Source organism: Gordionus sp. m RMFG-2023, chromosome 2 (assembly GCF_954871325.1).
Source record: "Gordionus sp. m RMFG-2023 chromosome 2, tfGorSpeb1-WG-v2, whole genome shotgun sequence".
NCBI lineage: Eukaryota > Metazoa > Nematomorpha > Gordioida > Chordodea > Parachordodidae > Gordionus > Gordionus sp. m RMFG-2023.
In genome coordinates this window covers 22,435,138-22,463,083 of record NC_088776.1, presented here as the reverse complement: position 1 = coordinate 22,463,083, position 27,946 = coordinate 22,435,138, and the positions used below count along the sequence as shown (strand labels likewise).

Here is a 27,946-nt window from a genome sequence, read left to right as displayed (position 1 = left end):
ATATATGATAATAGGTCTATAATAAAAGTATTTGATAATTTTATGCAACAATATACTTTGTCCTATTTCATCTAAACATTTAATTGATAACCCCTCAATAAATTTATTCTACCCCTAACCTACTTAAATGCGTATCCTAATTCAAAAAATTTGAATTCAAATTGCTCTTACCCCCCCCCCCACCCACCGCTCATGTAGTGCTGGACAGACCATCCAAAATATTTTAAAAATCTTTAAATCGCAATACAATTATTCAACAATTTACTTACAATAATTTTCCCGGGGATGGGAGAGCAACTGCCATTCCGTTCACCATCCTGTGAGGCCCATACTATGAAATTAATTATTGTCTTTGATAAGATAGAAAGCCATATCTAGTCCTAAATTATAATGATTCCTTAACTCATTTAATTTAATTGGGATAATGATTAATTAAGTGTGATTAACATGAATGATTAGTTTACCTTGTCAATTTTTATGCATTAATGATGATTCCTATATTTTAATATATAGGCAATAAAAATTAATTTGTAAAATCGATATTTATATTTTTTGATAATTAATTAATAATTATGATAGATAATTTGTTCTTTATTCCTTATAAAAAAAATTTTGGTTTTTATAAATTGGCATCTTTGTTGATACAAAATTTTATTTAATAAATAGTAAATGATAAAAATTGATAAATAATCTAAATTACAACAATAATATTAACGGGGATTTTTTTATATTATTCTATCATATAACTAATTAATCTCAATTTAATTCATCCAAATTATTATTCTATAATATATGAATTCTTCGAATATGGAATTACCTAATTGTTCGGATTTTGTCTATAAACCATTAACCTATTTTTCAATGATTATATATGTGAAAGTGTCATCTCTTATAGTAATTATAGGTGTTATAGGAAATGGATTAGGTCTTATAGTTTCGTGTATAGATTCGAATTATTCCTACAAAGTCAACGGAAAAAGTTACGAACGAGTCAAAAGGGCTGATAACGTATTAGTGAAATCCTTCTTTATAGTTAATATAATTAATTGTTCATTAATGATACTGTGGCCTATCATTGATTCATACGCTAGTTATTATGAAAAGAATATATGGCTAACTAAGGCATGGCACATGTATATCATCCATTATCATGTTCCCTTGTTCAAAACATTTTTGGTGTTTAGCTTTTTAATATCCGTATTGTTTGCTGTAGACCATTTTTTTGCAATAACATGGCCTTTCAAATATAAAATCTACTGTAACGCGAAAACGGCTAAATGGGCGGTGGCAATATGCTTTTTCTATACTCTGATTTGGTGTGCACCACTCACACTCTGGTATCATATAACCGTGGTACGTTGCCTACAAAAAAGAGACAAATTTGATTCTCCTAGATATATACCTGACGAATTGCACATTAGAGAAATTTTTATTCCGAAGGATGTTCTGAAAAGAGATATGTGGACGATATATCAAATACTAAGGGAGTTTACAGGCAAAATTATTCCCTTTTGTGTAGTGATTGTTTTACATTGTTTTGTCATAAAGAAAAGGAGGAAAATTGTTAATAGAATAGAAAGTGTAAGGCTAGAAAATTCAGATGTACCAAATACAAAATGCAATGTTTCAGAAAGAAAGAAATCTGTTGTTAATTTGCAAATCAGATCTAACGTAGTTTTCCATTCTGATTACAACCATGTATCTCGTAACGAGGGGAATCTAAGAGAAAATTTAACGATATTAGAAAAAAGAAAAGAAGAAATTAATAGAAACTTAAAAACGATTATATTATTCATGATTCAGTTCATGCTTTTTTTATTACCCAGTTCAATTTATCATATCATTGCAATCGCTAAAAGGCATTCATTAAGTTGGGAAGTTTTAAGCATTACCTGGTCAATTTCGTATTTTTTAGAATATTTATTCGTAAGTTTAACTTTTTATATCAATCTTCTATTTAACAAGGGTTACAGAAAATACGTGTTTGATATTATTAAGCCTTATGTATCGAATATTAAAATGAAGTTGGGAAACTTGTCAATTATATTTAAGAAAAAATAATAACTTGTGTAATCTTCATATTAATATACTATATATAAACATTATAATCTTACATTTATAAATAAAATTACACATTTGATACAAAACCATATAAGCATGATCATATATAGGGCTTGATTTCTAAAAAAAAATTAATAATTTAGGTGAGAGTATAAATCACTAAAAAAAATAAATCGATTCAAATAATTGTGATTTGTTAAATTCGTCATATTCTTTTGGAACGCTAGAATAATTGATAAAAATAATATTTATATTCAAAAACTAAAATTTTATAAAAAAAAAATAGTGAATAGATTTGGGAAATAAAGTAAAAACATAGTGAATATTGAATAATTTGGAATATCTTATGAATAAAATTAAATATTTATAATAATTCGAAATATATAAAAATTCTTAAACCAATAATTCACTAAATAAAAACAGGCGCGTATGCAGCGGGAGTAAACAGGGGGACAACCCCCTACCCCCCAAAGCCAAAAATGCAGATGCCGGATTATATTTTCTTTAAAATATTATTGTTAATATTAATTTATATTTGTTAATATTTATTCCTATCTCATATATATATTTAATTACATTTATTTTTCACATTCATCTACTAAGTTATTTTATCAATTAATTTCGATTTCTTTTCCTTGGCGTAATTTACCTATTATTTTCAAATTTTGGTGGCGTATTATTTATCTAAATTTCTAGTCAAATAATAATTATCTCTGAAACTCCTTGTCCGACAGGGAGAAAGAAATTGCAAACTTGTCCAACGAGATCGAGTCTCCGCCATCAAGCATAACAGCTTTTATGGAGTTAGAAGAGCCGATTATTAATGCTATTACTGAAATATCACAATGGCTTGAAAGAAATATTTCCTCAGAAGCAAGAAAATTATTGGATTCAATACTTATTCCAAATTTTTTTTCATTAGAATGTATTATTTAATTATACAACTATTTTATGTAATACTTTTCAAAAACATGACATTGACTTGATTAAGATGAGAATAGCGGAAAGCATTTTATATGAATTTAAGGAAATTAGAACTAATGTTGATGAAGAACATATTTTATAAGTTATTGTTGAGTCAAAAGCAGAGCTATACGTGTTTAATATTTGCCCCCCTCGACTTGCAGAAAGCAAGCTCATCGTCAAAACATTAATATAAAATCAGTAGGAGTATTATAAAACAAATTTCTCCTCTCTTAGATACATTTATAACCCAAATAAATGAATTGTTTTTAATTCATCATGCAGCGCTTACAACCGCAGATATTACTTTCACAAAAGCCTTTCCAACCTTTTATCAGATGGTGATAGAAAAAAAAATATTTGTTAGATTTTTATCATGAAGATGTTAAAGTATCTTATGATGCCTCATTAGCTGAATAACTATGATTAAAAGATTAACTATGGTTGATACAGTCCCAAGAATGCTATGGATGCTTTGCATTATTTCAAACACATTTTAGATTATATTCCCAATGTATTAAAATGGTTATATATATTACCAACTCTTCCCATTAGTAAACTTTTTAAGAAGAATAACAGAGCCCTGCACAGAATTACCATTTGCAAGGCACGGCCCGGATTCTTTTTAAAAAAATTTCGGCCCGTGTTAAAAAGATTTTCAGGCCCGGCTCGAATTTTTTTAAATTAAATTATATTTATTTTTGATTTTAATATCTAATAATGGCGATTTCAAATATTTAGTTTTAAAATATACAGCTCGGCCCGGATATTTTTTTAAAAAATTTTTATTACCCCCCCCCCCCCCCCAGGCCAAATTCCTGCGTACGCGCCTGAATAAAAATAATATTTTTGTGCATAAATTTTTTTTAAAAAATAGAGTTAACAAGCCCCAATAGTGAGTATTTTCAAATAAACAAAATATATAAAAATATCTAATATTTTCAAATAAACAAATAATTAATTAGATCGAATAGTTTATTATATGATTTAAATATATGTGCTATTAGTATTAGTGATCTGCATCGGGCCTAATTTTTCAAGCCCGGCCCGGCCTGAAATTTTTTTAAAAAGTTTTGCCGGCCTGGCCCGAATTTATTTAAATATAGAAATTAATCTTTATAATTACTTAAAATAAAAGACATATGTTATATAGCGTTTAGTTTCAATAAATTAAATCAAAAATTTTTATTTTACATAAAAAATTCAATATAAAATTGATAAATTTAGATATATTTAATAAAATTTTCAAGGTCCGACCCGACCCGGCCCGAATTTTTTTTAAAAATATTAGACCCAGCCTGGCCCGAACCCGATTATTTTAAATAAAATTAGGCCCGAGCCTAACTTTGCAGACCTCTAATTAGTATTTAATGTGAATCGATGATTATTTAATCATACAACGATAATTCATCTTAAGTCTAATTCTCATAGATTATGAATTACATAATTTGAATTTTATTTATTGAAAATCATCATAAAATAAATTATAATATTTATAAAAATTATACTAAATTTAAAATATTTTATTTTTTTACGTTAATTATAAAGTTATGTTAGCCAATACAAATATTAAGTGATATGATGATAAGTAACAACTAAACTAAATGTTGGCTCAATAAAATTTTATTCATTTGGTATTGTAGTAACAATTATCATTATATTAAGGATTTTTAGAATTAAAAATTGTAATTAATGAAAAATGTTATAAAAATATATATTCAATAGAAATATATAATTTGGTAGAATTAGAATATTTAAACATAAGAAAGGTATGTAATTCAATTTGATAAGATTATACTTAAATAACCATCTTTTCTATTTAATTTGTTAGTTTTTGCGATTTTGAAACTTTTTCTAATTAGTCTTCCGAAGAAAATAATTCACTATCAAGGAAAAGGCTATTGTGAAATGGTTCTCCAGATCATAATATGATAGATTTTATTTACAACCCCACTCCATATCACTTTAATTTACTATTCATAAATACTTGAATAATTAGTTTTTAAATTTTTTAAAACAATTTATATGCAAATATCAAAAAAATAAGAGGCTGTTAGCCTTAAATAACCTTATTTAAACTAGTTCAGATATCTGTTGAAAATTTATCCGATTACTCTTTTTGGATATTATTTTTTTTACCAAGTTTTTCTTCTACAAATTGTATTTTTCATACTTCAGAGTGTTGAAATATATTGATTTTACTGATGAATCAAGATCATCTGGAATAGATTTGTAATTTTTAATTGAAAGACTATAATAATTTTTCTAGCTTGGATTAGATAATTTCCTATAGTTCCTTTACATCTGTGAATACACTCTTTTCATTATTTTGTCCTATTGATATCTCTTATAATACTTCACAAAATTTGATCTTGGATTACCTAAAATAATAATGCCATATAAATTATTAGATTATATTAATTATAACTTTAATTATAAAAAAATATTATTTTAATTTCTTTACCATATAGATTTTTAATTACATAATCTATATTATTTAATATTGCTAAAATTTATGTTGTTTAAAAACTACATAAAATTCAAATGATCCCATCTTAAAAATAAGAAAGATAATGTATAGAAATTTACCTATTAGTTGGCTAGTGGTCCTTGTTGATTTACAATCTTTATATATCTATTATAATATAAATTTATCAAATTTAGTATACTTATATATAAACATTAATATAAAATGTAGGGTCATTTATAATTTTGTTGGGTTTGTATTTTCGCACCATATCGAATAATATATAATTACAATTATTTGGTTCAAGTCCCAATAGCTCTAAATTAACTAAATAATATATCTAGACAAAATAAATACTCATAAAATTTTCTCAAATTATAAATGAGATTGGGATAAAATTTAAACCTTCTAGTCTATTTAATTCTAAAATGAGATTAAGTGATTTACCAAGTCCGGGGTTTACCTAACCCCAGTCTCCCGATTATTTATAAAAAGTTTTTAACAGATATCTTTAAAATGTTTACCAATAAAAAAAATTGATAATTTAGGTTTTGAAATACTCAACTTTACTGAAGCTCTTTTTATTCAAGTATGATCGTTCCTTATAATCATGGCTACGGAACTTTTTGCTTCAAATTTTACTGAGCCCAGCCATTTTTAAAATTTAAGGCTCAAGAATTTTATTTATTCTTATTTTCAATATTTAAAATATTTCGCGTAAAAAATTGTTTTTTGTGGTCATTTTTATTACATTTTATGTTAAGATTTTGAAATTATACCGTCATTTTTTTAACAGATAATATATATTTTAGGAATATCAAATGATGGATTAATTAAATGAAAGCTTAATTATATATTAGGATAATCTAAAAAATAAAAAAAATATATAGCATAAAACGGAGAAGAAAATAAGGAAGAAATAGCAAGCCTAGGAAAGATTTTTGGAAAGAAAACTTCTGTTGAAACATATATAGTTGGCTTTAAAACAGCAATTTTTAAAAACAAGTATAACATTATTTTTTAAATTATATTGGATTATTATAATTATGATACAAATTATTTTTATGGTGAATAACTTAAAAAAACTGATGTTTCAGTTATATTTACCTAATTTTACTAGTCCTTATGTTTCTGATCAAACATATAGTTCAAGGAGTTTTCACTGATCACAATCCTTTATTTTAGAATGAAGTTCCACAGCTCTGCTTATTAAAATGAATAAAAATATTTTCTTCCCTTCCTGTACATTTTATAATTAACTATTTGTACTTGATCATATTGTTCTCAAACTGGTCCTCTTGGAAGAATTTTTATCAACTTGATTATCAAGGTCAATTAATTTAGGAAATAATTTATTACAAAATACATATATTTGAATAAATGAATTATATTTGATTTATTAATTTATTAGGAATTGAAATATTAATTTAATCATAAAATTAAAAATTATGTAAGCAGTGTTGTCTCTACGGCTTAACTCAAACGCGAATTCGCGCAAACTGTGAATGCAAAATAGACTTTGCCTAGCGTCACAAAAATTGAAGCGGAACAACTTAAAGAGATATTTAAGGCAAACCATGACAAGTAAAAAATTTAACTGGATTTTCGATGTTAACTATTGATTCCGAAGTGACGTATGCATTAAATATAGTCAATTATCCAAAATTTTGCAACAAATAAATCTGGAAAATATAGAAAATCTATGTCTTCTTAACAATCACAGATAATATAGCAAAATATCTAGTATTATAACTTTATATTTGAATTTTGAATAGAAAAATGCATATTTTTATTTAGTTTGTAAGAAATGGTAAAAATTTTTATCTAAGAAGGGAGGGGGAGAGGTCAGAGAGGATATAGACGACACTGGGTGTAAGAAAATTTAAAATATATTCCACGATAAAAATTAAAAATATAATTTAAAATAATTATTTGAATTTATAGATATTCAATTAGGTTTGTTGAATTGCCTTACTATTGAATGTCAAAAAAAATACTTACTGAGAGGAGATATCTAATTAAAAGACACTAAAATGTATTATTGTTAAATTCTAATAAAAAATAGTTAGTATTACTGTTAGGAATTCTATAAAATTCGTAGTTTAATTCTGGCTAAAAAAATTTAAATTTATAAAGCATATTATCATTTTTGTGTATAGTTAAAATTGAAAGTATCGGCGGTATGTATCAGTGACATCTTTATCTCCAATCAAAATTGATTATATTCGCTTTATTTTTCTCTTAGAAGAAAAATATGATAATACATCGATATCTAAAGATAAAATATAAAAGAATTTAAATAAAAATTGTATCCTTGTATTAATTTCAGTATTAGTATTTGCAATATATATAATATTTCCTCAATTTTAACGAAATGTTTGGTTTTATACTACTGTATTTTTTGTATTATATTATATATCATTAAACGAACTCTAAAAAAATTATATATTGAAGAAAGGCTTTATTTTTATAGAGTAACAAAATTTTTATCTTCTTGAGCATAGCTAATAATATAATATTATACACTTTTAATAAATTTTCAATATTAATAATTTATAAATGTGGTTTCCGAATAAAGTGTGATATAAAAACGATTTAAAAACAAAAAACGATTTTTAAAATCTATAATAAAATGATTGAATATAATATATACATTATTAGAGGTTTGCTTATTGTATAATATGTAAAACGAGTATTTAACTATATACAATTTTACTTATTTTAAAAAACCTATAAAAATAATAAAATTTTATTTGAGCCATAAATCAATTCGTTTTTTTGCGATGTTCTGAAAAATAACAACTTTCAATAAATCGAACTAATTTTTTATCGCTTGCATAAATGAGAAATAAGGCGGATAGACTCATAATGGCGCCTATCGATATGTGCGAGACGTAATTAAGCAAAGTTGGACTATAATTACTGTTTAAGCTGGCATTTTTAAATAGAAAATAGTTTGAAAGATTACAAACGATAGTGCATATCGCTAAATATGATAACGTGTACGTCGATGGAAAAAATGAGCGATAAAAAGAGCCCATATTTACCCCCTTCTTGCGGGTTATGCTACAAGAAGCATAGACGATTCGAATACTTATATTGAGACAATTCGCGATCACTAATCCAGGAGGCCCTAATAACCTTCCCAACGGAGTTGCGACCATCAAAAATATTAAAGATAATACGATCAATATTTTATTAAAATTGTCAATGTTTGCTTTGGTATAAATTGCGAAGGTATAACACTCAGTTATTCCATTGATACCTAAAATAAATAAGTAAAGGCAAAAAAGTTGAAGCAAGCTGGTGGCACGATTTATTGTGTCATATTGATTACTATGCGGTGAGCTGCTACCCATGTATAAGCGAAGAGCTAGCTCCGAATAGGCAAGGCCAAAGGTTATAACCAATAGGCCTATTGTGGTCATTAGAGAGAGTAAATCAATCAATTTTTCGTAACTGTCATCGCGTTCTATTTCTTGGGGTAGAGGCTTTGAGCTATTTATAGTTTTCGAGTTCTGACTATATTCAATCGGATGCGGGGATAGGGGTTCCCTTGTCGATGTCTGAGTAAAATATAGATAGGCGCTATCTTCAATGGGTAGATAAACCATTCGAGCTACGAGTGATGCTAGACCATTAACCAAGTCATAAATTCCCTGTTGCGCGAAAGTCATTATATCAAAAAAAGTCATGACAAATCTTTCACCTTCAGTGAGAAATTGTTTCATAAGGGATTGATAGCTAAAACTCCAAGTTAGCTCTAAAAGTCGCTAGATTAAAATATCGATATTTTAATTAAACAAAATAAATATAATTATTACTTTTTCTTCTTGGTCTAGTTTAAATTTAAAACTGGGGAGTAATTCTTTGTATTCGTGAAAAAATTCGATCTCTTGATTACCATGCGAGTATATTCTCCATATAAAATATATCACATATGAAAAGGTCAAGCAACTTGAATATATAATCTGGATATTATAAAATTACAAATCGTTTAAAAATGTACGATGATGTAAATGATAGGACTGCTATTTAGGATCTGAATCGGGTACACCCGATATTATTTAAAAAGCGATCCGATTTTTTTAACTTAATAAAATAATAGAATAATAAATTATATTTTATTTATGGTACACCTATTTTTATAAAGATTTTGTTTATTTTATTATATCTTTATCATGGGTGCCCGCCGCAGATTGCAGATCAGGTACTTGCACCCCCTGGAAAAAATTAAAAATAAAATTCTTATATCAAGACATGTTAAAATGAATTGAGATATTTAAAAATTTATAAGCTTCTCAGGTTATAATTAATTAAATTGATTTCATCTTTTTTTAACCAAATTAAAAAAATAATCATGAACACTCAATTTTTATCAAAACCTTTAATATAAAATAAAACTATCGTCCTACTATGCAAAAAATATCACTCTTTTGCCCAGCTGTGTTCTATCTACCTTTGCCTGGACTATTCGTTGGGGCAATGAATTAAAAAAATTCTGGGATATCGATTTCCATATAAACTCTAATTTTTTTTCCCAAATAATCTTTTGTTTTAAATCGCTACTTTCTAAGCTCTTATTTGAGTAAACCACATGTTTTAAATAGGATTGAGATCTATAGAATGGCAACACATTGATATTATGATCCTAGCAAGGTTAATAGAATTAGCGGTATAACAAAGACCTCTATCTACCCCTTACAATTTTATTCAAATAACGATACCATCTTCATATCCACCTACTAGAGCTCATAGATTGAAGAAAGATTTCTACAATCTATTTGCTAAATCTTAAGGCTTACATAATTTTATTTTGGCGAAAATCTTAATCGGGCCGTTTTAAAAAATCAACCCAAATTGGGCTGTATGACTACCTACCCCCCCCCCCCACTATCCCAGACTAAAAACGCGTATATGGTCAATACCCCTAAGCTTTTTTGGAGAAATATATTATCGCGAATGTTGATTACCGTAAGGTATTTTAGCGAATGCATTACCACGAAAATAATATCGCGAATCCATTACCGCAGATGCATTTAAGAAAATATATTAAAGCGAAAACATTACAGCGTATGGATTATAGCGGACGTATTACCGCGAAAATTATATATTATAACGAATTTATTACCGCGAATGCATAGTAAATATATTATCGCAAATAAAATAGTGATTGATTTATAAAATCTAATATATATAATCGCCGTAATCAAGAAATTAATGATTTCGTATAACCTTAATGTTAATTTTTATTTTTTCTAGCAACTTTCCTATCATCTTAATGTTAAATAAATCGAAAAAGATTATATACCTCTAATGTCAAATTTTTTTTTTTTAAATTTTTTATAACGAGATTCGAACCATTGACTTTCGATAGAAAAACGTTCTTTCCTTATGCTTAGCCTAAACATCGGCTAAAACTAAATTAGTCAAAATTCTGCATCGGCTTCGTCCGTCATCATTTCGTAAGATATGCCTAGCATTAATTATTATTTATTCATTTTTAGTAAAATAATATATTTTATGATTTAATATTTTTTATTTATATTATTATATTATGAAATGAACTGAAATATGATTATATTATTAAAATGGATATATATATTTGATGTTTTTTAATTAAAAAAAATGATATGCTCCTATTGTAATATTAGTTTTTTTACAATTTATTAGTGATTTTCATGCCCAAAATTTTAAGCAAAAAATATTATTTAAAGTTCAAAAAGATTTTTGAACATATTTTGATTTGATAAGAATTTTAAATCTTTTGTAAATAAAACTTTTTTGAGGAATTCTTTTGTGAATTTTATTAAATATAAACAATTTATTAGGTGAACGTGAAATCTTTAATAATTTTTGTAAAATTATCTATTTTTTTAAATATATTAAAAGAGGTGATTTTTTTTAAAAAAATTTTTAAAATATTTATATTAAACTTTTTTAATTCTATATGATCTTTTTAAGGATAATATTTTAATATGACAATTGTCATGTTCGTTATTTTTTATGATTTTTTGACACAAAAGGGTAAAAATATAATTTATATTGTAAAGATGCTAAATTATAAATTAAATGAAAATGTTCCTTGGATAAAGTGACAATTATCATAATCGCTATTTTTAAACATATTAGATTTTTTTGAGTGGGCAAAAATATGTATTTTTAACATCTTAAATTAAAATTTCAATTAAGATGTACCATATAAAAGTGACAATTATCATAATAGCTATTTTTAAAGTTTTTTGAATATTTTTGACGCAAATGAGTAAAAATATAGATTGCAAACATGTTAAATTAAAATTTCATGAAGATATACCATAGAAAAGTGACAATTGTCATAATCGTTATTTTTATGCAAATGGGCAAAAATATAAATTGCTAACATGTTAAAATAAAATCAGTGAAGATGTACGATAGATAAATAACAATTGTCATAATCGTTATTTTTAGAGTTTTTTGAATTTTTTTAACGCAAATGGGTGAAAATATAGATTGTAAACAAGTTAAATGAAAATTTCATAAAGTTGAATCGTTATTTTTAAGTTTTTTGATGTAAATGGGCTAAAATAAATATTGCTAACAGTTAAAATAAAACTTCAGTGAAGATGTACCCTAGATAAGTATCAATTGTCATAATCGCTATTTTTAAAGATTTTTGACCCAAATGAGTTAAAATAGATTGTAAAATGTTAAATAATTTAATGAAGATGTACCACAGGAAAGTGATAATTGTCATAATCGTTATTTTTAGGTTTTCCAATATTTTTTTGAGAAATCATTCAAAAAAAGATATTTTGTTTAAATTTTATTGAAATAATTTAAAAAAGTGCCAATTATCACAATCTTTGTTCTTTAACTTTCTTATTTTTTAAAAAAAATGAGTTGGTAACATTTGGCGAAACAAAAAACAAATGGTAATTTTCATGTTCATAATGGTTGTTCCTTTTATTCTGCTCAAAATTTCATAAAAATATGCAAAGTGATTACTAAAGAGGGTTGTAACTCATGTTAAATTCTATGCTTTTAAGATATCGATTCACAATCTTATTCCTATAATTAATAAATTTTAATAACCCTGCATTCGCAGTTAGCATAAATCTTTAATACTCACGGCGAAATCGTGCTGAATCTGAATTCAGGATAAGATTTTTATGAAAAGAACTTAAAAGCCATATGAATATAATTTATCAATATAATATAATCAGCATTCTATAAATTTAATATTAAAATTTTGAATTTTATATACATATGGTAAAAATAGATTACAATCTATATTTTAAGCTATTTGCGTCAAAAAACTTAAAAATAACGATTATGATAAGTCACTGATCTATGGTACATCTTCACCAAATTTTTAACTTAACATGTTAATCTATATTTATTCCTATTTGAGTCAAAAAAATTCAAAAAACTTTAAAAATAACGTTTATGACAATTGTCACTTCTATATGGTACATCTAAATGAAATTTTAATTTAACACGTTACTATATATATTTTTACCATTTACTTCAAAAATATCAAATAACTTTATAAATAGCGATTATGACAATTGCAACTTATCTAGGAGGGTACATCTTCACTGAAGTTTTATTTAAACATTTAGTAATACGTATTTTAGCCCATTTACGTGAAAAAAATTTAAAAAACTTTAAAAATAACGATTATGACAATTGTCATTTTTATATAGTGCATCTTAATTGAAATCTTAATTTAAATGTTAAAAATACATATTTTGCCCATTAGCGTCAAAAAAAATTTAATATGTTTAAAAATATCATATGATAATTGTCATTTTACCAAGGAAAATCTTCATTGAATTTATAATTTAACATCTTTACAATATAAATTATATTTTTACCCTTTTGTGTCAAAAAATTTCAAAAATGTTAAAAAAATAACGAATATGACAATTGTCACATTAAAATATTATCCTTAAAAAGATCATATAAAATAAAATAAAGTTTAATAAATAATCACCTTTTAATATAGTTAAAAAAATAGATAATTTTTCAAAAATAAAACAAAACTATAAAAGATTTCACCTAAAAGAGTTTATTTTTAATAAAGTTCACAAAAGAATATCAAAATAGATTTATTTACAAAGAAGATTGAAAATTCTAATCAAATCAAAATATTTTCAAAAAATTTTAGAACTTCAAAACATATTTTTTGCTTAAAATTTTGGGCATGCAAATCACTAATAAATTGTAACAAAATTAATATTGCAATAGAAGCATATCGTTTTTTTATTAAAAAACATCAAATAAATAAATTCATTTTCATAATATAATCATATTTGATTTGATTTTAAGCAGTTTCTTTATTGATCTCTTATTCTTATTTAGCCTTAGAAACTTTTTAGTGTTTAAGTTCATAACCATGATGTCTTTCATTGCCCTATAGTACCATAATCTTTTAAACTTTCCATAGGATTTTTTAGTGTTTAAATTCATATCCATGATGTCTTTCATTGGCCTATAGTACCATAATCTTTTAAACTTTCCATAGGTTTTGCCGTTGAAGTATAGCCAATTTATGGCATCAAGGACTAGGATGTTATTGGTATGATTTCTCAGAATATGTACGAAGAAGGTTATACGCTTTTTCTTTAGTTATATGTACCGGAGTATGTTTAGACCTTCTCCAAAGGTTGTCGTTCGAAATGATGTTGGGGTAAAAGACGCCATTGATTATTCTTAAGCATTTATTAACAAACGTTTGCAATCTCTTTGTCTCTGTCTTAGTTATCTCCCATGTATCACCCCCGTAAAGGAGGATTGGAATGATAGAAGAGTTGAAAATTCTTAGCCTAGTGAACACCGATATCTCCCTAGTTCTCCATAGCTTAAAATATTTGTAGAAAGCAGCTCTATTCTGAATTCGGAATCTCAGTTCATCTTTACAACTGCCTTTATTGTCGATGTTCACTCCAAGATATTTAAGAAGACACTATTTTGACAACTTTTCCTCCAACCAACCAATCACCCAGAGGGGGAGCATGAGACGATGGCATGATTACAGTCTTATAGAAGTTAATATCTAATCCAACCTTAAGACTAAAAGTGTTTAGTATCAAGACCAAATTGTTAGCCTCCTCCAAGTTTTTTGCAATCAAGACTAAGTCATCAGCATAACTAATCACCCTGTTTTTCAAAAACCACGGCTGATTGGATCCAAGTTCAAGAAAATTGGCTGCCCCTAATGTATCAGTAATTACTCTATTCATTATTATATTAAACAGTAGTGGAGAGGCGACACAGCCTTGCTTAACTCCTTTTTTTGTCCTGAAAGGAGGTGAAACTTTATTTAAGATTTTAAATGAAGCCATGAGATTACTATAATGCAGCCCTAAAATCTTGATAATATTGGCTTCTATACCGCATCTCGCTAGGATAGCCCACAAGGTGAGTGATGCTGTCGAAAGCGGGTTTGAAATCAATGAATATAAAATAAAAAGGTAATTTATATTTTTCACACTTTTGTACAATTATCTTCAGAGCCAAGATTGGTTCGTTTATATTTCTGTTTGGGCGATATGCACAAATGTATTTGGATAATAGGTTAGGGGAGGATGCTAGGATTCGGTTTTTTAAAAGAATCATAAAGACTTTTGATACTATGGAGGTAAGGGCAATCGCTCTATAATCTTTGAATTTAGTAGGGTTAGGAATTTTAGGAAAAGATAGTTAAGTTCCAATCTCCAGGCATTTAACGATTCTTCTTAGACTGATGGCGGAAGAGAAAATGGATATAATTGTGATATAAGAAACCCACTCTAAGGATAATAATATGGCCAATTTTAGTAATTTCATATTATACAGTTCGGGCACTACTTTAAATAGCTGGTCAGGGATCGCCTTTTTGATTAGTAAGAGAGTACACAAATTTGTAGATAAATTTGTACCCATTTCCGAAAGATGTGGTTTGCTATATCGGTTTAAACGAACGATGCTAATCAATGTCTAGGCCCCTCCTCGCAGAAGTGATAGGCTCACCTTTCTAGACGATCTTAAACATTGTATGCTCACTCCCTAGGAGCCGCAATCTGATAATCTTGGGCGATTTAAATATCAAAATTGGGAAGAAGCAGTCCTATATAACTGATGGAGTAATTGGAAATGCGGCGATCCCACAGCCAAAAGGTGAGGATAGCAGGAAGCTTTTGGATCTGTGTAAGAGCCTAAACCTTAAAATTGAAAACACCTTTTTCCTCCATAATGAAAGAAACACATTAACCTATAGGAGAAATAATATCACCTTTCAAATCGATTTCTTTATTTCCAACATTCATGGCTGGTTTACCGATGTTAGGGCCTTGCTAAACATTAATATTTCTGATCATAAGCTAGTCAGAGAACGTATCACCATAAGAAATTTATGGGGCAACTCTAGACGACTAGCCATCTCAAATCAACCTAGTCTTCCCCCCTAGATAATAAAAGCAAGGAATCTACAGTGTTCAGAAGTTAAGCTCCTTTTAGTCCAAAACTTAAGAGCTAGGATGACGTTAAATCATGGTTCATCGGAATCAGAATCCAAAGAATGTTGGTTGTCCTTTAAAAATATTTTATTTGGAGCTTGCAACGATCTCCTAAGCATTAACAGGCCCTTCCAGAGACATGAGTGGCTATCCGAAGACACCATTCTGATGATAGGGGAACTAAAGTCAAGTGAAAGACGGGATGGTAACCTTTGGACTACGATTCATAGGCTTATTAGGAAAGATAGAAGGATCTACATTGCAAAAAAAGCATTTGAGATCGATAGAGACATGAAGGACAACAGGACCTTTGATGTTTATAAAAAGCTTAAACACTTCTGTAGCGCTAAAGTGTTTAAACCTCATCAGATTGCGGCTCCTAGGGAGTGAGCATACAATGTTTTCAAGATCGTCTAGAAAGTTGAGCCTATCACTTCTGCGAGGAGGGGCCTAGACATTGATTAGCATCGTTCGTTTAAACCAGGTGTTTAGATATAGCAAACCACATCTTTCGGAAATGGGTACAAATTTATCTACAAATTTGTGTACTGTCTTACTAATCAAAAAGGCGATCCCTGACCAGCTATTTAAAGTAGTGCCCGAACTGTATAATATGAAATTACTAAAATTTGCCATATTATTATCCTTAGAGTGGGTTTCTTATATCGCAATTATATCCATTTTCTCTTCCGCCATCAGTCTAAGAAGAATCGTTAAATGCCTGGAGATTGGAACTTAACTATCTTTTACAATTTCCCTAAAATTCCTAACCCTACTAAATTCAAAGATTATAGAGCGATTGCCCTTACCTCCATAGTATCAAGAGTCTTTATGATCCTTTTAAAAAACCGAATCCTAGCATTCTCCCCTAATATTATCCAAATACATTTGGGCATATCGCCCAAACAGAAATATAAACCCAATCTTGGCGCTGAAGATAATTGTACAAAAGTGTGAAAAATATAAATTACCTTTTTATTTTATATTCATTGATTTCAAACGCGCTTTCGACAGCATCACTCACCTTGTGGGCTATCCTAGCGAGATGCGGTATAGAAGCCAATATTATCAAGATTTTAGGGCTGCATTATAGTAATCTCATGGCTTCATTTAAAATCTTAAATAAAGTTTCACCTCCTTTCAGGACAAAAAAAGGAGTTAAGCAAGGCTGTGTCGCCTCTCCACTACTGTTTAATATAATAATGAATAGAGTAATTACTGATACATTAGGGGCAGCCAATTTTCTTGAACTTGGATCCAATCAGCCGTGGTTTTTGAAAAACAGGGTGATTAGTTATGCTGATGACTTAGTCTTGATTGCAAAAAACTTGGAGGAGGCTAACAATTTGGTCTTGATACTAAACACTTTTAGTCTTAAGGTTGGATTAGATATTAACTTCTATAAGACTGTAATCATGCCATCGTCTCATGCTCCCCCTCTGGGTGATTGGTTGGTTGGAGGAAAAGTTGTCAAAATAGTGTCTTCTTAAATATCTTGGAGTGAACATCGACAATAAAGGCAGTTGTAAAGATGAACTGAGATTCCGAATTCAGAATAGAGCTGCTTTCTACAAATATTTTAAGCTATGGAGAACTAGGGAGATATCGGTGTTCACTAGGCTAAGAATTTTCAACTCTTCTATCATTCCAATCCTCCTTTACGGGGGTGATACATGGGAGATAACTAAGACAGAGACAAAGAGATTGCAAACGTTTGTTAATAAATGCTTAAGAATAATCAATGGCGTCTTTTACCCCAACATCATTTCGAACGACAACCTTTGGAGAAGGTCTTAACATACTCCGGTACATGTAACTGTAAAGAAAAAGCGTATAACCTTCTTCGCGCATATTCTGAGGAATCATACCAATAACAGCCTAGTCCTTGATGCCATAAATTGGCTATACTCCTTCAACGGCAAATCCTATGGAAAGTTTAAAAGATTATGGTACTATAGGGCAATGAAAGACATCATGGATATAAACTTAAACACTAAACAGTTTCTAAGGCTAAATAAGAATAAGAGATCAATAAAGAAACTGCTTAAATCTCTCATTAAAAACAGGTTATTTTACTATATCTTTTTATCTCCTCTTCTCCTTGTCTACTTTTCTTTTTCTTCTCAATCTTACTTCTTCTTTTCATAACCTACTCTAGATTTCTCACCATGCTTTTATGATTAATTTAGGTCCTTCCTCTGCCTTTAAAGTATATAGATTTATAAGCATTTTACTGGGTGTGGGCTGTGCTTATTTTTGCCGATTCCTCTGCAGCCCACAGACGTTTAAGTAATAGTTTTAGGACTATTACGCGTACAAGTACGTGCGGCTTGCCCACAAACGTGTGAAGGGCTCCTCATTAATAATCCCCTGCTCTAATTTTTGTCCAGTTAGATGAACCATGAGGAAAACCTAACGTAGCTCTGTTGTATCCACAACCAGAGGGCGAAAACGTTCTTTATCACGTATCACGTATTTCATAATATAATAATATAAATAAAACATATTAAATCATATCATATGTTTATTTGTTGATAAATAAATCAAATTATTTACTAAAAATAAATAAATAATAATTAATGCTAGGCATATCTTACGGAAGGCTGACGGACGATTAGCCGATGCAGAATTTTTGACTAATTAAGTTTTCGCCGATTTCAAATCTAAATCTCGGCTAAAATTAGCAGTTTATGCAACACTAATCACTATGCCATCCGCGTAGCATATCACCCTATTATCTAAGTAACACAAATGATAAGATCTTAGTTCTAAAAATTAGCAGTTCCCAACGTTTCTTTTATAATTTTGCTTATGACAATATTAAATAGCAACGGGGAAACAACACACCCTTTCCCTTTTTTGTTCTGAAGGATGGAGAAACTTTATTGTTAATTTTAAAAGTATCAATAAGACTACAGTAGTGCGTCTTGAGGATAAGGTTGTGAAATCCTTTAAATATCTTGTGTCACCATTGACAATAGAGGTAGTTGCAAAGAGAAATCTAAAATCCGTATACAAAATACGAGGGCAGCTTTTTATAAATTTTTCAAACTGTGGAAAGCTTCTGTATTTACAAGATCCATCTTCTCTATGGCGCAGACATATGGAAGATTAGACAAGAAAATTGCAAACATTTGTAAATAAATGTCTAAGAATAATAAACGGCACATCTTCTACCCAAATATTATTTCGAATGAAAACCTTTGAAAGAGGTCAAACCACACTCAATTACATGAGACACTAAAAACGCGCTTTACCTTCTTTGCCCATATTTTGAGAAACCATAGAATAATAGTCTGGTTATCGATGCTATTAGTTGGTTATACTCCTTTAATGGGAAAACATATAGCAATTCTAAAACATCATGGTTCTACAGAGCTAAGACAAACGAATTTACATTTCCTGAAATTGAATAAAAACAAAAGGCCTATAAGGAAACTACGAAAAATCAAATCACTTAAATCTCCTTTAAACTCCTCCTTGATACAGATTTTAATCTTTTTATTTCACTTATTCTCTGACTTATATTTTATTGACACTAGCTCTTTTCTTATTTTTATTTTAACTTATCATAGATACATACAATGTACTTTAAAATCAAAATCAGTCCTTCCCTTGTCTATAACGAAATTTAATACATATGCAATTCATGGGTGTGGGCTGTGTTTTTCTGCCCCTTCCCTTTTAATCAGCCGACAGTCGTTTAAGTTAGTCCTAAGACTATTGGGCGTACAAGTACGTGCGGCTTGCCCACAAACGTTTGAAGGGCTCCTCATTCCCCCTTACCCTAAACTATATATCCAGTTTGATGGATTTGAGGAAAACCTAGCGTAGCTCTGTTGTATCCACAACCAGAGGGTGAAAAGTTTTTAATCACCTATCACGTAAATTTATGTGAAAAAAAATCCGGATTTTTTTTTCCCTGGGAGTTTATTCATCGGGGGTTTTTTTCCTGGGGATTTCTGGGAGTTTTTTTTCCTATTACCATTGATGGAAGGACGAAATATTGAATTACTTAATAAATGATCTTGGTATAAAACATAATTATTAAAATTAATATATAATAAATTTGGAAACTAAAGAATACCAAAGAACCTGATTATGTGTGTATAATGTGTTTAAAATGGGTCCACGCCTCTTGTACTATTATCAAGCATATATTGTATAGTATACAATTAAAATTTTCATTTTTCCAATAAGATACACTTCCTTGAAAGTGTATTTAGCACAGCGAAAGCTATGTTGAACAATAATCACCATTGTTTATCTGATCAAAATTTTAAAAATCAATTGTTTTTAAAAATAAATAAAAAATTATTACAAAAAGGGCAAATTTTTTTTTGTATATAATATTTAATTTTTTAAGTAACGAGTAACCCTTTACTTTTTTGTATAGTCAGTAACGCGCGTTCCTTTTTTCACAAGGTAACGAGTAACGGTAACGCGTTCCTTTTTTAAGACTAACGAGTATAGCGTTTTTTTGTAATGCTTACATACAGCACTTATAAATTTCAAGTATTTTGCGTTGATCACGAAATCGCAATTTACCAAAATTGAAGAATGATTTAAATTAATTTCGGGGAAATATAATATAATATATATTATTTATATATATTATTTATAATATTATACATTTTTGTTTTATAAATTATTAATTTTTAAAAATTCGATATTATATGACAAATAAAAAAATATTAATTTATGGATATTATGTGTTGATAAAATACAATAAAATGCATATATATACCGGGTAGCTCAAACAAACGTGGGGTTTTCAAATCTTTATAACTCTAAAACACGGCATTTGCTATTATATGAAATTTCGTATTTTATTAAAGAATATATAGAATTTTATATCCTCAAATTTTAAATAATTAGATTACGTCGATTTTTTAGAAAATTAAAGATATGAATATTTTAAAAAATTACAGTTCCTCGTTTATTATTATTCAAAATGGGCTAGGTGGGTTCCCATTATGTTGTTCTATATCTTGACACTCGCCTTTTTTCAAAATTTTTATTTTTAATGTAAAACACAAAGCATAATTTGAGATCTTAGAGAATTATCAAAATAATAAATATAATTAATTTAATATTATGCTAATCTATACTTTTTTTTCTTGTATAACACCTAACAATCAACGCAAACTTGATTATTTCTTGCGAAATTAAGGGCCATATTTCACCAATTTTTCTTTCAAGTGTAATTAATATTCAGAAGGTAATAGCCACTAATTTTTATAGAATCGACAGAAAGCAAGAACTTAACCAAAATAAAATTAATGAAATTATTTTCGTGTTTTACCAATTCCTGAGTCGCAACAATAACAATTCACTCATGAGAGATTACATGAATTAAGCTCTGAGGAAGACATTCAATTCGCCTTTCTTTTTGATCAAGCGATAAAAAAACTTTATAAAAATTTATAATCAAAAAAATCTAAACGTTTTATATACATACCGTCAAAATACCGAAATAATAAAATCAAAAATCCCTCACTAATTAAAGCACGTTTTGTCAAAAAATAATAAAAATTACTTCCGAGGATCAATTATCTGTTTAGATCAATATTTTAAATAAGACTTGTTTATTGCGACTTAAAAATTTAATTTATTTTGACCAGAGCCAAAACCAAAATTTTTATTTTTTTTTAGGCCCAAGTTTAATATTTTCAGGTTCCATAAGTCTGTCTAAAGGCCGATAAATATAAAAATGTAATTTTCACCAAACTGCATTCATGATATTGCAGCTGAGATAATTCTTTTGCGAAAATGCATCTGTATAATACATTCGCTATATCATTCTTGTGTAAATTCATTTTAATGTATTCGCGATAGTGCATTAGCGGAAATAACTTTCCATGGTAAAGCATTCGTGAAAATGCATTTTGCGCTAAAATTTTGGCGGTAATGACATGTAACAGTAAAAATATCTAATGATAAAGTTAAAAAATATGAAGAGACTGCAAATGGTACAGGCAGGGTTTCAAACCTATAAGATATTTTGGCCAAGTTTAGTTTATTATCAAACAAAATCAAAATTGTGAACCTGGATCAGTTCAAGGAGTTCAGAAAAATAAATTTGGATTCTCAATCAAGTTTATTTTTTAAATGTAAAACAATATTTTAAAGCCAAAGGGCTATTTTTATTCTCATTGAAATTTGAAAAAAAAGTCAAATGCCCATAAACCACCTTTTTTTCCAAAAACGAACATGGTTGTCTTAAAGCAGTAGTGTCACTAGGGAAGGGGGGTAAACACCCCTAAAAACTTGAAAGGCTTCCTATATTATTTTTAAAAATACCTTTAAAAAAAGTCATTTTGAAATTGTTAGCTAAAAAAAATTATAGATCATTTTTAGCACAAAAAATTACAAATTAAAAAAAAATTTTGAACTCCCCTGAGATTTTAAAGGCTAATGACACCATTGCTGATAAATTCAAAATAATTAATTTACAATATAAATGCTACTTGGCAAACAGCAAAATTTAATAGCCCATTTTGAGGATATTGAATAATCATATAAAGGATGATAATATTTTTGACAATCAATGAAAAAGACTCAAAATATGTCTAAATAAATGTAAAGCTATATTTTAATGTGATATTAAAAATACTTTAAGTGTAACATAATGGCAAATGAGTGACAGGATATAAAATACTTGGGATATTGACTCAATAAAAGTTGCTAGTGAATAAAGATAAACTGATATTACATAATATGGTATCAAGTTTGGATTTGGGGGAGTCAACATTGATGTCCATATATAAGAAAATATTACATTTAATAAAATATTTAAAGGAACACTATTTAACATAATTAGCATTTAAATTAGACAATTTATTTACCATAACCACAAAATATTAACAATTTTTGATTTATTATTAATATTTCCAGCTATGCATGTTCTTCTAAAACCTTCAGTTGATAAAAATATCACAGTAGAATATAATAACATTAATCTAATGAATTATAAATTTACATTTTATTTAAATATTTCAAACCTAACATTTACAATTCCTAATATATCTTTTGATATGTATCTTATTATGAAGACGTTCAATAAAAATGATACTACCCTAAAAAATATCTTCGAGAAATTAGAATTACTTACATAAATTCTTAATTTACTTGTCCTAAAAAATTAAATTTAGCAGATTTTACAGCATTTTTAAAAATTAAATTTTCCACATGCATTACGATTTTTATGTATGTGTGAACTATTACTTATGATAAAAATCTTTAAGTTCTATTCAATAGCCGATTTATAAATAGTCATACTTAAAATTCTGGTAAATAAAATGATTGTTAATTTCTGACTCTTAGTGAGGATATAATATAATCTTTGGAGATGATCGAACTTATCACAGCGTCAACATTATCGGGGTAGGGGGGGGGGGGGGGGGGGGGGGGGGGTTTAGAAGTTGTTTGTTTCCAAATTTATTTTAAGGGAAATAGACATCTAGTATAAGTTAAATTATTGCGGGTTATGAAATAAGTTTTTGGATAAAATAGGGTAAAAAATATTTGTAAAAATTTATTAATACTTATATTATAAACCTGTTTAATATACATATTTAAGCTTGATATTCACAACCTCTATATTTTGAACAATACAATCGTAATTAAATAATTTTATAAAAAAACTTATTTCTGAATAATTTTCTGCTATATTTACAAATGTATTTTGAAAAGGGTAGAGATTCTAACAGCAAACTTAAATTCATGCTCAACAACTATAATAGTACATTCATTGTAAATGTGTAGAAGGTTTTTAATCTAATCTATATTCTAACAAATATTTCCATAATCACAATTTTTGAGTTTGTAGCAATGTCACATAAAATTACAATTATAATTAAAATTAATAAGTAGAAATATAACAACCATAGGCGCGAAATTTTTTTAAGGGGATTTGCTCCCATAAATTTATTGTGATGTTGACGCTGATTTATTCATAGAGGATCCCTCTAATTGATTTCTTATATCGGAAGTGTTATGTTGAATTATTGTATGGAGAGTGCGAATTATTGGATATAGTTTAAGAAATTTAAAATAATTCTTAAATAAGTCTAATGGGAAAATAGAAAACACCTATCATTTAAACTCGTTAAAAATATAATGTAATAACTCCATAATTATTTAAAAAACGGTTTTATAAAAGTGATAATCTAACAATTTCACGGAAATACATTCACGGTAAAAAAATTAATATAATGGGTTGGCGATATGTTTTGCCAAAAAATATTTATGACTTATGTTTGCCATATCAAATTCGCGATAAAAGTTTTGTTATAATGTATTCGCTTTAAAATGTTTGAGAATTCTGTTAAAATAAAATAACTCTAGAATTCAAAAAATTTTTTTTAATCATTTTATATGTTAAATCGATGATTTTTTTAAAAATATATTACATTTATTTTTTAATTTTTATAGCTAATAATAGCAATTTAAAATATATAGCCATCCCGGATATTTTCTATAGGCCCTGGATAGGATTGTGAAATCAATACCAATTTCAGCTTCAATACCTAATGATATTATCATTGTAGTTTCAATATCGTATTGTTATTTTCCTATTGTATTGTAGAATAAATAACATGTTTATTTTTGAGAGATGTTTTTATCGCTTCAAATATATTGGCGACCATTAAAATTGTAACATATTATTCCTTATATATTTTTTCATCGATTCAAATATATTGGTAGCCATTAAAGTTGCAAAATATTAATTCATTATATATTTTTTTATCGATTGGCGCCTATTAAAATACTTATTTATAATATATTTTTTCATAGCTTCAAATATATTTGCGGCCATTAAAATTGTAACATATTTATTCATCGCTTCAAATATTGTGGCCATTTTCGATTTGTAAAAATATTATTTTAAATAGATTTTAAAGTTTTAAATATATTAATGATAAAAATAATTTTCTATTCATTTATATAATTTTTTCAGGGAATTTATTTATTTTATAAATTTTGATATCCCATATAATTTTTATTTGGAAACTCATCCTGCATAAATTTTAAATAAATACAATGTATGCAAGTTTTCTTACATTATCCATTTTATTATTCGAAATTCAAGTCTTAAAATTTTTATAGGACAAAAGATTAGACTAATCATAGAGACTTATGAGGCTTCTATTACGTCTAATGATCGTCAATAACTATCACCCTGATTGTGTTGCCATCATTTCCTGTTGGTTCATCTTAAATTTGTTATTTTATTTTTTAGATGCATATATAATTATATTTTTAATCATATTTTTAGCTAATTAATATACATAAGTGCAAATACTTTTAAATGCGAAAAAAATGCGCCATTGTTAAAATCTACAATGGTATTATGTTAAAATATATTTTTAAATGCAAATAGTTTAATTGCGAAAAATCGGTTAAATGCGAAAAATTTTAAATCTTATTTATATGTCAACAACGTCATTTTTATCGATGGCATAAAAAAATTTTAATATAAAAATAATAAAACATTGAATAAAATTTTAAATCAAATCTTAATGTTTTAAATTATTCTTTTCAAATTGAAGCAACTAATTTTCTTTATATGTATATTTATTCTATTGCAATATTATTAAACTGGCTGATTTCTTAATACATATAAATAAAAAGAATAAACATAACTTTATTTCAGAAAAAAACATGAAAATGTTAAAAAAGTAAATATATCCCACAAAAGGAAACATAATTATCACAAATTCTATTAAAATGACTGAAGATGCATTTATTAAATATCGATTTAAATGAAAATCTTTAATACTATTTATTTTTGACAATGGTGAGTATGTAATATATTTCATATTATTTCCATTTTTACACAACATGGAAAAGGTGGTACATCTATTACAGAGTTGGGTAGTACCGCCAATACTTGTATCTAAGATACAAGATTTTTTTGTATCTTGAACTCAGTATCTTTTGACATTTTTTAATATGATACTAGTATCTGTAACTAAGATCTATTATTCTGAAATGAATTTTATATCTTTTGCATTTTCTTGACAAAAGATACAGATACAGATTCTTTTTAATATTCAAGTTTAAAAAAATTTACATATCAAGATTATAACCTTATTTTTTTAACAACCAAAATTAGCTGCTCAATAAGATATATAAAAATAAACATCAAAACGAAATAAAAAGAATATTATAATTAAATGTAACTCGAAAGAATATAATTACTAATTTTATATTTTTTAATTTGTAAAATGATAAACACTCTGATAGTGGTAGTGAAAGGAAAATTATAGAAATAGTTTCCCTTGAATCAAATCCCATTCTTAAAATTTAGATTTAAATTTTTTTAAATAATTCAAATTATAGGCTGAATGTCAAACCTTTAAACACAAAAAAATGATAAAGGGTTCAATATACTCCTCTACAAAATTTGTTAAACATATTAAAGTATATTATTTATTCATTATTTTAAGTTATAATATATATTATATTATTCAATATAAAGCAAACTCTATCAAAATATAAAAAAAATTAACCCAGTATATCAGCTTCATTTAATGCCAGTGGAAGGCCCAAATCTTCTGAAAAGATAAGGAAGAGAACAAGTGGTAAAATAGTCTATATGATAGTATGACGTCACTGTTAAAATATAAATCACATTTTAATTTACTATTTGAAACAAATGATTGTCCCATTATTAAAAAGGCGGATGTTGTTTATATTGAGGAATATTATTAAAAAAACTACAAGAGAGGCACTAATTCTCAGAATTAGCATTATTTGTGGTTACATATTAATAGTTGCCGAAGATTGGGAAATTTATTTTTTTAATGTAATGAATATAACGAGGCTTTTTTGGCATTATTATCACATTAATATTTTCAGAACTTATGAATTATCGGATGATAAAAAAATATTTTTATATTATTAAAAGAAGCCCTTATTGAGTGCCAATAGTATATAATCAAGTTCAAACTATAACACCAAAATTTAATATCGAATACAGAATATGTTGACTATTTTTCCTTTGGTGAAACAAATGTTGCTGGGTTCAATATAAATAACATTGAGCTGAAAGATTTAAATTATTTTAAAGACTGTAGAAATACATTAGAAATGCTTACTTATTATTCTTCCATTAATGAATTTTTTTTAAATATAATACTGCAATATCTTAATCAGCTCCTGTTGAAAGGTTATTTAGTTTTGCTTTTGGCACAATGTTTACGCCAAAACGGCATAATGATAAATTATTTGAAAAAATTGATTATCATAAAAAATAATGATTTAAATTAATCTATTTTAAATACTCTTTTGCAAATTAATATTTCAACTCATCTTAAAAATATTAATCTCTCTTCCATCACTATGCTATGAATGGGCTAAAACTAAATATAAATGGTCTGATTATTATAACTAACTAGTCATTAAATATTATATTAATTATTGTAAATTCATTCTTATTACATGCTGTGTTATGTTCTTTCCCAATAAATAAATTTTATAAAAGTATCTGGTATTTAAGATACTCTCATTTGGAAAAAGATACAAGAATCTTTGATATTTTGAATAAGATGCTTATTTATATCTAAGATCCCTTTTTTATAAATAATCTGTATCTGTATCTAGATTGCTTTTTCGGAGGACCTGCCCCAAATCTGATCTATTATGCAAAGTGGAAGAAAATCTTTTATTTGCATGTTTTAAATTATTCTTTCTAAACTAAAACAACTACTTTATATGTATATTTATTTTATTGCAATCTATTAAAACTGACTAATTTCTTATAACTATATATAAAAAAGGGATGTACATAACTTTATTTCAAGAAAATATATCCTAAAAAAGAAAACATAATTATCTCAAAAAATTTATCATATAATTACATTATAATTTAATTTAATTATCTGAAGATATTAAATATATATTTAGATGAAAATCTTTTAACTATCTATTTTTGACAATGTTGAATATGTAATATATTTCATATTAC

The 27,946-nt window shown here is 27.1% G+C and overlaps 1 protein-coding gene across 1 annotated transcript; it reads right to left on the bottom strand.

The window, feature by feature from the left end:
* Positions 1–8,256: 8,256 nt before the first annotated feature.
* Positions 8,257–23,169, bottom strand: LOC135924187 (protein RFT1 homolog). Its single transcript, XM_065459235.1, has 9 exons — positions 23,104–23,169; positions 22,977–23,062; positions 22,821–22,934; positions 22,589–22,778; positions 15,729–15,810; positions 14,478–14,906; positions 14,115–14,401; positions 9,316–9,462; positions 8,257–9,264 (listed from the first exon to the last, which is right to left on the bottom strand). The coding sequence occupies exons 1-9, from the start codon at positions 23,167–23,169 to the stop codon at positions 8,257–8,259; spliced, it is 2,409 nt and encodes an 802-aa protein (XP_065315307.1).
* Between the last annotated feature and the right edge of the window lie 4,777 nt (positions 23,170–27,946).

What these genes read in the sequence shown, in the direction of transcription:
- LOC135924187 (XM_065459235.1), bottom strand. Translation starts at nt 23,169, where the DNA reads ATGCATGTGGAAAATTTAATTTTTAAAAATGCTGTAAAATCTGCTAAA. An exon ending in TTAGGAATTGTAAATGTTAG is followed by an intron (nt 22,935 to 22,976) that starts GTTTGAAATATT and finishes ATAATTCATTAG; the next exon opens with ATTAATGTTATTATATTCTA. An exon ending in AACTAGACCAAGAAGAAAAA is followed by an intron (nt 9,265 to 9,315) that starts GTAATAATTATA and finishes ATTTTAATCTAG; the next exon opens with CGACTTTTAGAGCTAACTTG.